A 14,166-nucleotide genomic window follows, 5' to 3' on the forward strand; every position below is an offset into this window, starting at 1 on the left:
CCGTAGATTTGTCACTTGGTCAAGGGACAATTTCCCAAACATCATTCTTCATTATGGACTGGAATTCTTCCTGCATAGCATTCTTCCATTCTTGATGTTTAGTTGTCATAAGAGGAAGGTTTTGCTTCAATAAGCTTTGTCATATACGCAACATACCCAAAATACCTCTTCAGTCTCTTACTTTCCCTGAATGTCCCTGATGTTTTATGTCCTTTTGCCTCTTGAAGAGTAGTTTTTAGCCAAACAAGTCTCCTCTGATTTTTTGGAACAATTACTTGTTGTATAGGCTCACAAGGACCTTCAACATCATTTTGACCAGGTCCTGGTTCTTGACCATCATTATCCCTAGAGATATCCTCAAAGATAGGTATCTCTTCTTCATCAAAGTTAACGAGAACATCCTTTGGTTTCTTGTAATCTTTGCTTTCATCAAATATGGCATCCCTGCTTACTTCAATTCAACAATCCTCCTTGATATAGATTCTATATGTTTTTGATGAAGGCATTATATCCCACAAAGATGCCCTTCAAACTAATAGGATCTAGCTTCTTCCCCTTGTCCTTGGGTATATGTGTTAGTTTCTGTAGCATCAGATGTGTTTTAGCCACGAAATGTTGTGGAGCGGCTAGAATACATGAAATCTCCAAAACCCAAAAATCGTTTCTGGAAAGTACGCCTAAAAATAGCTTAATTAGATTATTAACCAATTTTTTAATATTTCCTAAAGTCTAAACTTAGGGAATATATTTAATTAATCAAAATTAATTAAGTCAAGGTGTGAATGTTCTAGAAACTCACATAGATCGACTTCAAGTTAATCCTAGCCATCGATTATGATTTAATCTTGGTCGTTGGAGTCCCAACATAGAATTATACGAAGAAGTTGATGGGCACTTGGAGAGCACACTTGAGCAGTAATTCTTTGTGTAGATCGAGCTAGCAGGAGTAGAGTTCGAGCCAGAGAGGGACGCAGTGTTAGTGAGGGGCAGGGGCAGTGATCCGGAGGAATATTTCTAGATCCGCAGAGGTAGCAGTAAGAGTGTGAGTTATTCACAGTGCAAGAAGGCGCAAGTGCAGGAATGCGAGAGCAGGAATGCGAGTGCAGGAACGCACTAGTGCAGGAACACGTGTGCAAGAATGTGCGTGCAGGAACGCGCGAGTGCATGAATGCGACTGTAGGCAGCACGAGAACAAGAAATGTGAGTGTTGGGGTTCCTTACGGAATATCTCTGCCAGATTTTCTTGGTGTTTGGATTGCCAGTTGGGCATGAATAGATGTCCTCAAATTTCACTGCTGCATAATAAAATAAAATCCTCAATGTTGCACCGGATTTCCCAAGTTGGGTTTCTCCGGGGACATTTGTCCAAAAATAACTATGTAAATTTATGTGTGTGTGCTAACATTTCTTCCAGCGTTTATTCTTCCGCAGTTTTATTTCTGTAGGTTGCAGTGAGAGTTGTTCAGTATTTGTTGTAGGAAACAGTAACTAAATTGTTAAATTTAATTAACAATTAGGAGAATAATTTCCAGTTGTTGCAATAGGATTCGAGTTTTCGAATTTTCACAATATGAATATACACAAGACACCCAAATATCCGAAGATGATCCACACTTGGCTTCTTTCCTGTAAATGCTTCTTTTGGAGTCATGTTGTTAATCCTATGAGGACTTCGATTATGTAAGTAGATAGTTGTCATGCATGCCTCTCCCCATAGGAATTGTGGGAGACCTTGATTATATAACATAGCTCTGACACATTCCTTAATAGTACAATTCTTCCTTTCTACCACCATTTTGTTTAGGATTATAGGGAACAGTGAGCTCCCTCTTCATCCCTGCTTCCTTGTAGAAAGCCATTAACTCTTTGGAGGTGTATTCTCCACCATTGTCTGACCTTAAAATTTTATCTTTCTCTCAGTTGGGTTTTCCACTTCATTCTTGAACTCCTGAAACTTTTTTGAATACCTCATCCTCGTTCTTGAGCAGGTATAACCAAGTCTTCCATGAGTAATCATCAATGAAGGTTACATAATATTGATGCCCACCAAGATATTTTACAGCCATAGGTCCACATACATCCGAGTGTATGAGATCTAAGATTTCCTTAGATCTAGTATCACTACTTGCAAATAGTTTCTTTACAATATTTCCTAGAGCACATCCCTTATAGGTCCCTTCATGATCTTCCTATATTTCGGGGATGTCATTGACCATTTGACTCACAGACGGCAGAACCTTAGAATGAAGGTGTCCATACCTTTTATGCCATAGTTCGAAAGGACTCACTTCTAAGTGAACTAGGGCTTCAGTTAGAGGTGTATATAGTCTACACAATGTCCCCTCACGAGTCCCAATCATCCTTGCTTCATTAATACTAGATCCCTTACCCCAAACCAAACTCTTGCCATCAAGAAAAGCAACTTTTTCACCCTTATCCTTAAAACAAGAAATAGAAGTTTTTCTTTAAACCTGGAACATATAAAATGTTATTGAGGTGAATGCTTCCACCTGACTTGAGCTCCAACGATGTAGATCCAATGCCTTTCACTGGATAGCTCTTGTTGTATCCAAGTTCGATAGAGTGACATGAATTTCCCTTAAATAGGGTTTTGAGTTGACTACATTCTCCCGCCACATGTGTGGAGGCACTACTGTCAATAACCCATACATTCTTCACCTTGAATGTGCCAGATAAAGGGGAGAACATGCTTCCATTTGTTACTTCCTTTGTGAGCTTCAAGATGATCTTCAATAGACAATTCTCAATAGATGTAGCGATATTTCCAAGAACCTTGAAACCCTTCCTTGTAACCCTTGCCATCGTGCCAACAAAGATGTGATCTTCAATCTCCTCATTGCACCGTAGCTTTGATACCATGTTGGAAAAAATGGATACTTGTAGATTAGAACTTATTTTCCTTATCATGATAATTACTTGTGATGTTGTTTGGTTCTTTATTACTTCTTTAGATTTGTTCATCAAGCAATTACCAAAACAATGAAGATCACAAAGAGACAAAGTACACAAGATATAGGCTCCAAGCCAGGGCAAAACCCCTCCAAGGGGAAAACCCAAAAAATGCTTCTCTTCTTCTTTAGAATCTACTTACAAAAGAGACTTCCAAGTCCGAAAGGCCAAATCCAACAAACCCTCCAAACCTCAAGCCAACCCCCAGCAAGATCTTCCTTGAGATAGCTTCCAAAACTTCGATATTGCTACATTGCTACTGCAACTTCGACCCCTGCAACAGAACTTCAGCCCTGTAATTTCGGCCCCTTGCAACTCTACAAAATTTCTTCCTCCTGCAACTAGGAGCTTCACAAACCCTAGCGAGACAAGAGAAAAGCTTCCGTCAACAAAATTTGGACTTTTGCTCTTCTTCTTTGTCCTCCCAACTACTCTTCTTCTCCATCACTATTGCAAATCGAACTTGCTTGATATGTGTGTCCAAATGCGACTGAGCTCCCTTGTATTTATATCCTTTCTTGAGGGTCAAATAGCCCTCCTTTAGGCCGACTTGATCTTGCTCTTAGGCCAATTTGGTCTTGGGCTTATACATGGGTTTCTTGATGAAATAAATATTTTTCTTCATTACAATGAGTCCAAATGGGACTATGACACATGACCAATATTATTCTTTATCCTAGAAAGACTTAGAAGACCTAAAAGCACGAAGAACATGCTTTTGACTCAAACTTAAGTATGAAACCCATACTCCAAAAATAAAATACAATTTCTCTCTTTCTCTTTCTTTCTTTATAAAGAATATACAATGCCATGATTACAATTACATCCTAATGAAGACCAATCGTAGTTTCAATTTTCAACACCTTCGTGAATTATGAGTGGTATCAAAACACCATTTTTTATATTTTAATTTATCATGGGCTTAATTAGGATTTATAACAAGAGTTGTTGCTTCCATTTATGAAAGTATCCTTTTGAGCAGCATATTATATTTTTAGCGTTAGGAGAGTACATAGCAAAAATTGGTAAAACCACAAATAAGCAAGGTCAGCTCCCAAAAGATTAAAAGAGTTGAAAAGCATAGTTTACAATTTAAGAAACATACATCTTCAAAGAAGAACTTGATTTCATATTTCCTACATCGTATATTCTTAAGTTATAAACGCAGAAATATATGCATTTTACAACTCAAGAAGCATTACATATTGAGACAAAAAGTGGATTTCTTATTACTAGTATTGAATATCCTTTCATTTGCAAATGCATAAAAAATTGCATTTACAATCTTATTTTAACAATGAACGAAAAAAAGGAAACCAAAACATTCCTAGTTGAACTATATAAATTGTATACAAATAGCATATCAGATTTTTATCTTCTTTCCTTGTCATGTTCATCATCTATCATGTAACAATTCAAGACCAAAAACAATAAGAAAATTATACACCTAATATTTCTACCTATCCCTTTTAAAACCAAATTACTCATCAGAAACAAGACCATAATTGACTCTTCAATTCTCACTCATAATTGAAACTTTGGCAGACCGTTTATTCAAGCCATGTGATTCCATCGCTTCTCCAAACTTTTGCTTCACTAGTGCTCCACTACGACACTCAGAAGCATTAACCTATGAAAAGAACAGAACAAACAAAAATCAATTCTCGTAAGAGTTTAAAATAGCTACAACATTAAATTCTAAATTTCAAGTTCAACAAAAATCATAGTATATCACCTTTGACATTATTATGAAAAAGAAAAGTAAATTGTTTTCATGATTAACATTTAAAGGCCTTCAAATGCCTTCCAACAGCATAATTTGTGTCTTTCACAAATGACAAGAACCATTGGTTTATCAATTAAAACATTACCATATTATAAACAATGACCATCTCACATTTAATATAAAACAATCAAAATCCATATTATTGCATCTGCATGTATAACATTTAATTTATTTACTACAATGGGCTTATTGATTTGTAGTTCCCCTTAAACACATTTAATTCAGTTTAGCAATCCAACAGTTTAATGATATTGAGCAGTAAAGGATTTTTCTTTCGTTTTTCCTTTCGTTGCTTCCAAAAAGGAGATGGTTTTCACACATCACTTCTTAACACTATAATGTATAGAAACATGTTAAGTCTTTATTTTGAACACTAAAAAATGTGTCCATCACTCTAATAACAAATATGTTTTGACACTGTCCAAAATTCCAAATAGATACATGTTTATGTTCTCACCTAGTGATTGTAGAGTTCAAAATAACAAAGGGATTAGATCCGACTATGAAAAATTAGACAAACAATTAAGAACCTGACAAGTGCAACGAATGGTCAATTAGGGATGAGACCTTGAACCAATTCCTAAGCCTCCAAAGCTATAAGTTCAAGAAAAGCATCTAAAGAAAATAGGTGGGACTAGTTAGTAATGAGAAAAGCAAAGATTCAACTACTTCAACTGCAAATCCTCTAACTTGATGTTATACGTGTTACCCACCAAAAGTGGGTGACACCATAAGAGAAATTTTTCTCCCATCATCTCTTCCAGTCAGCCAACCAACAACCACAAGTAGTCGATTATGATCTGCCATTCATATCTCCGCCACCCGCATCAGTCATATGTTTCCTCACCCATCTAGCAAAAGCACATGTTGTAAAGTGGCCCTCTAATCAAAAGGCACTTTATTCATTTTGCAATCGGGTGCTTATGAGTGTTTGTATTTTGGGCATTTGACATGGATTATGGCGTAACCTGGAAGGAAGAGGGGTTTTGAGCATGATCTTGTTCCCTCACCTTAAATGGGGGGTTAATCTTTCATCCTAGTCCTGTGGGACCTCCCCTAATGGCCCAATGGATATTGGAAGGACACTTCTTGGGAAACCCCATTTGAGGTGGTGTAGTCCCATTTCTCCCTATTCCATACTTACCACTTTCCATCTTACATTACAAGCCCTACATTCCACCTCTGTTCTTTGGATCAACTGACCAATTCTCTAAGATTTGGCACCATACATCCTCATAACTGGGTAGGGCCCAAAACTTGGCCCTGGGAGATTGATAAAGCTAAAAGATCAAGAAAAGCATATGATGGCCACAAACAAAAACTAAAGAAGATCAAAATGCAAAAGACGGTCAAAACATACAGAATAGCACATGGGCAAAAGCCTAGCATAAACTCTACCTCACTCATTATGGCCATCACCCAATGTCTAAGCAAGTGTTGCTCTTCATCAATGTTGTTAAAAGCGCGAGCGGGATTAAATCGACGCCGGGAATGAAGCAGAAAAAATCGGAAAAAGCGGGAAAAAAGCGGAAAAAAGCGGGAAAAAAGCGTTTGGTAAAATATTCATTTTTTTTTTCATTTTTTTTCAATTTTATTAATATCTAAACCATCTACAACATAAAATAAATACATTGACACATAAATATGATAAAAAAACTAATATATAAGATGTTTAATATCATTTCTAGCGCTAAAATCACACATAACATTGAATCATGTCCTGAATAGTAAGTCCTGACTCCTGACTCCTGAGTCCTAGCTCAGCCTCAAAATATCAACAAAAAATATGAGAATGTATCTCATCATGTCATAATGTCATAGACTCATATACAATAAAATGAAAGTCTAATCCTATTGATTTCCTCTGCCCCTCTTGCGAGAAAATGTCACAGCTTTCTCTTTCCCTCTAGATGTAGATGCTGGTGCCTGTGCTGGTGGAAATGGCAATGGAGTCTGATGTGCTCTAGAAGCTGAAGAACTAGAAGTGTGAGCTACAGGAGGTAGACCACGTCCTCTACTGGTCGTAGTGGTAGCCCGGGTAGGCGGTGTCACCTCCTCCTCCTGCTCCTCCTCCTCCTCCACCTGCTCCTCCTCCACCTGCTCCTCCTCCTGCTCCTCCTCCACCTCATCCTGCACTAACCAATCATCAGTAGAATCCATGAGAGGCCTTTCGGCCTCAACCCTCCATGCAGCAATGGTGTCAATCCCATCCAATGATATGGCATCCACATCAGGTATCCTCTCAAGTTGCCTCACCCACAACCGAAGATTGTAGTAGACGTAGACCATGTCATTAAGTTGCTGGGACTCCAACCTGTACAAAGATCATGAAATAATAATTAATAAATCCAAATTTTCATTATAAATCGTGCTGCCGCGGACCCCCGAGCTTTTTTACAAAAAAACAGGCTTTTTCGAAAAAAACGCGCTTTTTTTTCGAAAAAAGCGGCAAAAAAATTTTTAGGTGCTTTTTTCCCATAAAAAGCGCGATTAAATCGGCTTAGGGAAAAAAGCGCGCTTTTTTGAAAAAAGCGCGATTTAATCGCGCTTTTAACAACACTGCTCTTCATATTATGTGAAGGGATGTGCTATGGCCATGAAACTTGATGGAGAGGCTAAGGCACATAAGATCTCCAAGACCCATAAAACGTTTGGAGAAATTCCACCCGGATGAAGAGATATTAAAATAATTAATATTTTTGATGGGGTTCCTAAGTCTAAGCTTAGGAAAATTAAAATATTAGTGTATTAATATAAAATGGATGAGAAAGTTCTAAATAATGAGGATCAAGCGAGATCTAATCTTAGCCATTGATTAGAGACTTAATCTCGATCGTTGAATCGTCAACAGGAAAAGTATAAGAGGAGGCTTGAGGGTCAGTTGGAGAGACACCAAGAGAGATCAAGAATTTGATTTTCTGGGGCGAGGTTTGCTGAGGAAATCGAGTTAGTGATCAATTGCAACGAGGGGCAGTTCAACAAGGGATTTTCATCCAAGGTTGAAGAATACATAGCAGAGAGGCAGTGAAGTGTCGGGAGAGACAGCGCAAGCCCAAGAAGGGCTGACACAAAGGCCGAAGGAGGCAGCACTGGGAAGATTATGTGGGGTAGGCTGAGAGCAGATCAGCCGAGAGAGGGTGACGCAATTCCTAAAGGGTGACGCAGTTCCAAAGTAGTGCTTGGAGGAGCTTTCGTTGTCCAGCACAAGGAACAGTCAAAGTCACTGTGGGGTTGATCATCTGACTGTTGCTTTGCCAAAATATTTGTCTCCGAATAGAGGTACTACTGCCAAGGACATTCTCTATTGGGTGAGCCAATTCTGGCACCCTAGTTGTATTCAAGAATTTGCTTAATAATAAAACCCTCATATCTGCTGCACCGATTTTCCCGCATTGGGTTTTTTCGGGGACAATTGTCCAAAAATAATAGTGTTCCTTGTGTTATTGTTTCTGTTTACTTCATTGCATGATTTGTATATCTATGAAGGTTGCATTTGTGTTTACTTCGATGTTTATGCAATTAAATAACTTGTTAATGTAAAGAACAAGTATGAGATAGTAAACCAAAAATTGCAGTAGCGATTTCTGAAGTGTTAGATTCAGGAATTTTCACACGAAAGAATCCTTGCATGTACCAACAACTGGTGGGAAATGCATTACCTCACCAATAAGGGGGTATTAACTGCTATACATCATATAAAGCAATCTCTAACCCTTTGAGCCACCAGCAGTAATACAAAGAACAAAACAAAGGCGCACAAGACGAGTGGAAAAACAAAGGCGGAGTTGGTAACTCATGCATCCATGATTGCTCCCTCCCCACATCTATACACGACGAGGAGCCCATCATAGTTGGCCATGAAGTCTTCTCCCCTCCATTCCATCATTATTCACATAACATATGTCAATTGAGGGGTGAACCAAGGACATGCCACTTCTCCTTGGGCACTAGAAACACCTAATAGGGTGGTCTATTAGCCACTCCTACTTAGGGAGATGTTGCACATATTTTGTCAAAGTTTCAAGCAAGCAGTTGTGTCAATTTTTCTCAAAGATCATGATCATCAACCAGTAGCTTTTTGAGTCATTATAAACCCATTCTGCAAATTTGTAATGTAAATGATTCTAGTAAGACCGTGCACTTATGTAACAACCTAGATAACCCTACTATTTTGGTGACAAATTTCATTCTAAGAGGTTTTTCATCTCATTGATTATCTGTGTTTCTAAACACAGATGATCAGAGTTTTTCCCTCCAGCCTCACCCCAAAGCTAGGGTGGAATTTATCATCAAAGTCTTAGGTGAGTCCTAGTGTTCTAGTCGAGACTTCTATAAAAGTGATTTGAGAAAAATTTAAGCTAATTGGCTAGATTATTTTATTACAAGTCACTTGGTCTACTTGATCATATTGTGTCGCACAATTCGATAAGTTATTTGAGGGTTTATAACGAACAAGTATTCACCCTTTGAGAGTTGAATTATTGAAAAATCTTATGTATAAAATACATTAGTGCATGGTCCCTCATACTTAAACACCATGGCTAAAATATTTGAAGGTGGAAAAACAATTAATCCCCATCAATTAATTAAATTTTCTGGAAAAAATAAAATTAAATCACAAGCCAGAAAATTAATTAGTTAGAGTCAAAAATTAAAATGTTATAAAAATTAAATTCTCAAGTGGAAAAATTCGTGGGACTTAAAGAAGTCAAATTTTGGAGGTCCCCCACTAAGGGAATATTGGAAATTTCAAGAAAAAATGGACCCTTGACCTTGATAGTTAAGTCAAAGTCAAATTTTTTAGAAAAATAGCTCAAAATAACAATTTTTGAGCTAATAAAAAAGGGTTTTAAGAAGAAATTCGAAAATTCCTCAAAAATAATTATTTCGACAGCAAAGGTTAAAAAATCATAAAAGATTTATCGACAACCAAATTATATTGATGGGAATAAAGCCAACTAGCCGTTATCTTCCATTGGGAGGAATTTCTCTATAAATAGAAGGCTTTTTTCTTTTATTTTCATCTCGATCTTGAACTCTGCTCAAATGTAACTTTGTAAAAGCAAGTGTAAAGCCACTATCCCACTCGGAACGATTTGATCATTATAATAAAAGACTTTGGGGTGCAACTCATGGTGTCTTTGTCTCATTGATTTGTGGAATGTGATGGGTACAGGCATTTCTATATTGTGCTTCAAATATTAGGTGAATCGTTATTTCATTTGTAGATGATAGGAATATTCTATTGGTAAGTTTTGGGCTCATCTTAGGTGATCCGATTCATTGTATTTTCTAACGGTTTCTTCTTGAGAAAATATATAGAATTTGCAAGTTCCCCACTCCTTAGGCTCAAAGTTCACAAGCAATGGGCACAAGCTGACTATGTTTGAATTGTGAATATTTTATGTGATTTTCTAACTTCGCTAAGGTTGTGATTTGACATTTATCTTTCGAAATACATCTAGCCATTGTCAAGAGCTACAAATTTTCTATTTTCCAAAAAAAATCTCAAACATTGTATATTTGTATATAATTTGTAAATTATTTTTGTAACATAATTTTTTGTAAATATATTTTTCTAACCCTTGTTTTGCAGCAACTGGTGATTGGGGTTTTTATTTTGTTTTTGTATATATTGAGTTTTTTTTTGTGAAAATTTTATTTTTATTTGTATAGGTGAAATCTCTCAAGGGATCAAACAAAAGAGTAAACTTTTGAAGTTTCCAACCCTTAAAAAGCTTAGGCGTCTAAGGTTTTTGAGATCATTTTTGCAAGTTGCTTGTTTTCAAATTTGGGAAGAAACTCATTTTTTGAAGGTCGTAGCCCTTACCCAACCTAAAAGGCCAATGTTTGGGACCTATTTTGTAAGCATTAAGAAGGTTGTAAGCCCTACAAGGGCTAGATCTCATTGAAAACAAGGGTTTCTTCGAGAGATTGGCATTTATCTCTAATCATTTTTTATTGCAGTTGTCATAAACAGTGTTGAAAATATCGGTATCAGCAAAATATCGGCGAGGGTCCAGAAAATATCTTATCGGCAATATCGGCGAAAATATCGGCAAATATCGACAAGCATAAAAAATAATTTTTTCAGATTTTTAAATATAGCCGATATTTTGCCGATATTTTCAAAATATCGCGATATTTTCAAAATATCGCGATATTTTCAAAATATTTGCCAATATTTTGAAAATATCGCGATATTATCAAAACAGAAAATATCGCGATATTTTCTCGGCGATATATCGTTTTGCCGAAAATATCGCGATATTTTCGAATATCGCCGATATTATCAACAGTGGTCATAAAAGTCTGATCTTTGAGTTTTGAGCTAACATTTTATGAGTGCATGTGCTGAATTGTGATTTCTCTCACATCTCCAAACTTGGCAAAGGCCTAAAAGTATGATATTTGGGTTTTGAGCTAACATTTTATGAGTGCAGGTGTTGAGGAGTGATTTCTCTCACATCTCCAAACTTGACATAGGCCATTAGGCCATGGGGTTTGCTTCTATTGCCTTCATCTCTCATTTTAATTGACTACATAATTTATATCTGATCTGATATATTCATATAGCAGTGGCATAATCATCATTATACAAGCCTAAAAAACCCACACATTAAGCTAATAATTCATACAAGACATCAAAATAAATTACAAGGGTTTGATCTATCAATCGTATTATTTTATGTTGGTTGTCATATAAATTTCAAGGTCTGATTCGAAATTGCAGAGGTATGATTTGAAAGTTTCAGGTCTGATATAGTTGTTACATCATTGTATTCAGGGAATAAACACACATAAATGTTGGTTTTTGTAGCATCGGGTGTGCAGAGGTGTGATCTGAAAGTTTCAAGTTGATATAGTTGTTACAACATTGTATTCAGGTCATAAACACACATAAATGTTAGTTTTTGTAGCATCGGGTGTGTTCTAGCCACAAAATTTAGTGGAGAGGCTAGAATACATGAAATCTCCAAAACCCAAAAAAAATTTCTAGAAATTCTACGTAGAAGTACCTCAATTAGATTAATAATCGATTTTTAAATATTTCCTAGGTCTAAATTTAGGAAATATGGTTAATTAATCAGTATTAAATGAGATAAGGTGAGAATCATCTAAAAAATCACACGGATCGATCCATAAATGATCTAAGCCATTGATTAAAATTTAATCTTGGTCGTTGGAGTCCCAAAATGAAGATACAAGGGATCGATGTGGTGATGGAGAATACTCTAGTGCAAATACTCAGTCGCCCAGGCAGTGCGATTTTCTCAGTGACAACGATTCAACAGAGAAGATAGAGCCAAAGGGTGAGTAGGAGGTGGTTGACGAGGGTAGCAGCATTCCAAAAGGAAGTTTTCCAGTTCTAGGAAGAGGCAGCGAGAGGAAGGTTAATTTCCACAAAGGTTGCACACAGAAAGTGATGCAGAAGTTCCAGCGTGAGGCTAGGAAGCCAATCTCAGGGGCACAAATTAGTGATGGAGTGAGAGAAAAATATCACAATAATTTTGTCAGCATTTTCCTCATATTAGATTGCTAGAAGAGTATCTAAATTATTGTACTCAAATTTGATGTTGAAGAATAATAATTAAACCCTCATCTGTCACATTGGTTTTCCCACATTGGGTTTTTCCGAGAACAATTGTCCAAAAATAATTGTGTTAAAATTCTTGTGTGCTAGAATTTCTCAGTTTCCAGTATTTTTATTTTCCGCGGTTCTTTTATGGTCAAAATTGTAGTTGTGATTTTATTCGTTGTTTGTCGTAGCAGATAAACTGCATAATTAAATTTTCAATTAGAAGGATAATTTCCAGTTGCTGCAATAGATGAAATGTTCACATGGTATGAGAGCCTAAATGATCATCCAAGAAGCTTAGAAGCGGAAGAGAGAATGTCATTGTTCAGTAAGAGCAACAGGCCAAAATTCTTGAGGCAGCACAAATCTTTGATACATAGGCCAAAATTGTTGAGGGCGGCAGTTTGATTTTCAGTTGTTGGTTAGCAGAAAAAACGAGTTGCCTGGATTAGTGATTCCAGCAGTCAGAGAAAGCAATTGCAGCACAATTTTTCGCTAAACAGACTTCTTGATTGGATGCAAAGGGTTTTACAGAATCAGTGTCGAGAGGAAAGAGGAATAGCACACAATAAATTCTTCAGCATGACCATGGACAAAATTAACATTCAGGAAGCTTCAGATTTGTCTTCCAGGTTGGAGAACGAATTCGGTTGCTTATCAACATCAGCTTCACAGGGTGTCTGGTACATAAACAGTGGGCATCAGCTCATATGATAGGGTAAGAGAATCTTTCTCTAGCTACAAAGAGGAGCAGATGGACTTCCAGATTACTATGGGAAAAAAAACGAAATGTACCCCAGTGGGTAGAGATGCCATAAATTTTCAGAGGAAGTCAGTAGAAAGCACCAGCGCTACAAATGTATTGAATGTGACAGGATTGGGTATGAACCTGATTTCAGTATCTCAGTTACAGGATAAGGGGTATGATATCCATTTTGTAAGGAAGAAAGTGTATGTCAAACACTCAAGCTGGAAGAAGGTAAGGGAAGAAGTGTATGTCAAACACCTCTTACAACCACAAAACAGAAAACAAGAGTGTATTACAACTAACTAATAGATAATATCAGATCAGATAATTTTATTAATGTTTAATAAATGACCACAAGTAGCTCAATGGGACTCAAAATACAGCCAGTGAATATACGATGGGAGTGTTAGATAAGATGAGATAACATTATTGACATCCAATGAATGACCACAATAAGTATGTCAATGGGACAGAAAGTGCAACCTTTGTAAATACACAGTGAGTGCAAAAGCAACTCCTATAACTACTTTATCAAAAGCAAAAGAAAACAGCCAATTAACTAGCCAATAGAAAACTATAAACATTCGACATCAGCCCACCAGAACCCTCCAAACAACTTTTACATTTTATCGACCAATTGTCTGTAGCACTGTGTATAATGTAATAATATTTCATTACTATACAGCATCATGTTTCAACAAAAAAAATGTGTGCACACAAGTAAAGAGAGATATTTGTGAGCATTGCAAGACTCAATGCCATGCAAAATTTCTTTACACCAAAGCATAAACGATTTGGAGATCAGCTTACCTCAATCACATCAAAACCTTGCTCCTTTGCACAGGCATACAAAGCAGCTGATTTCCCACACTGCAATATAGAAAACATCACTCAAACATGTTATCACAGCCATCATGGACATACTCATCTTCAAACAGTAGCGACTAACTATAATCACTGAAGCATAGCATATTATTAGGGATATAAATTACTACCTCCCAAACAACTCAACAGAAGAAAAGATAAATGGTGTGGCACCATAAGAATAATCACACCATCACTCAATGAAGACACAGAAAAGCA

General features: G+C 36.8%; 1 protein-coding gene across 3 annotated transcripts in view; it reads right to left on the minus strand.

Moving 5' to 3' along the window:
- Positions 1-14,166, minus strand: part of LOC149263897 (P-loop containing nucleoside triphosphate hydrolases superfamily protein) — a 238,444-nt gene that overhangs the window by 94,372 nt on the left and 129,906 nt on the right. For all 3 annotated transcript variants that reach the window (XM_089426807.1, XM_089426810.1, XM_089426803.1), the window contains exons 10-11: positions 13,894-13,953; positions 4,518-4,600 (exon numbers count right to left, since the gene is read on the minus strand). In XM_089426807.1, the coding sequence (XP_089282933.1) occupies positions 4,518-4,600; positions 13,894-13,953 (143 nt within the window). The remainder of the gene's footprint in view (positions 1-4,517; positions 4,601-13,893; positions 13,954-14,166) is intronic.

This window comes from Pinus tabuliformis, chromosome 6 (assembly GCF_031772625.1).
Source record: "Pinus tabuliformis cultivar Carrire ecotype Pingquan chromosome 6, CPIR1, whole genome shotgun sequence".
Lineage (NCBI taxonomy): Eukaryota > Viridiplantae > Streptophyta > Pinopsida > Pinales > Pinaceae > Pinus > Pinus tabuliformis.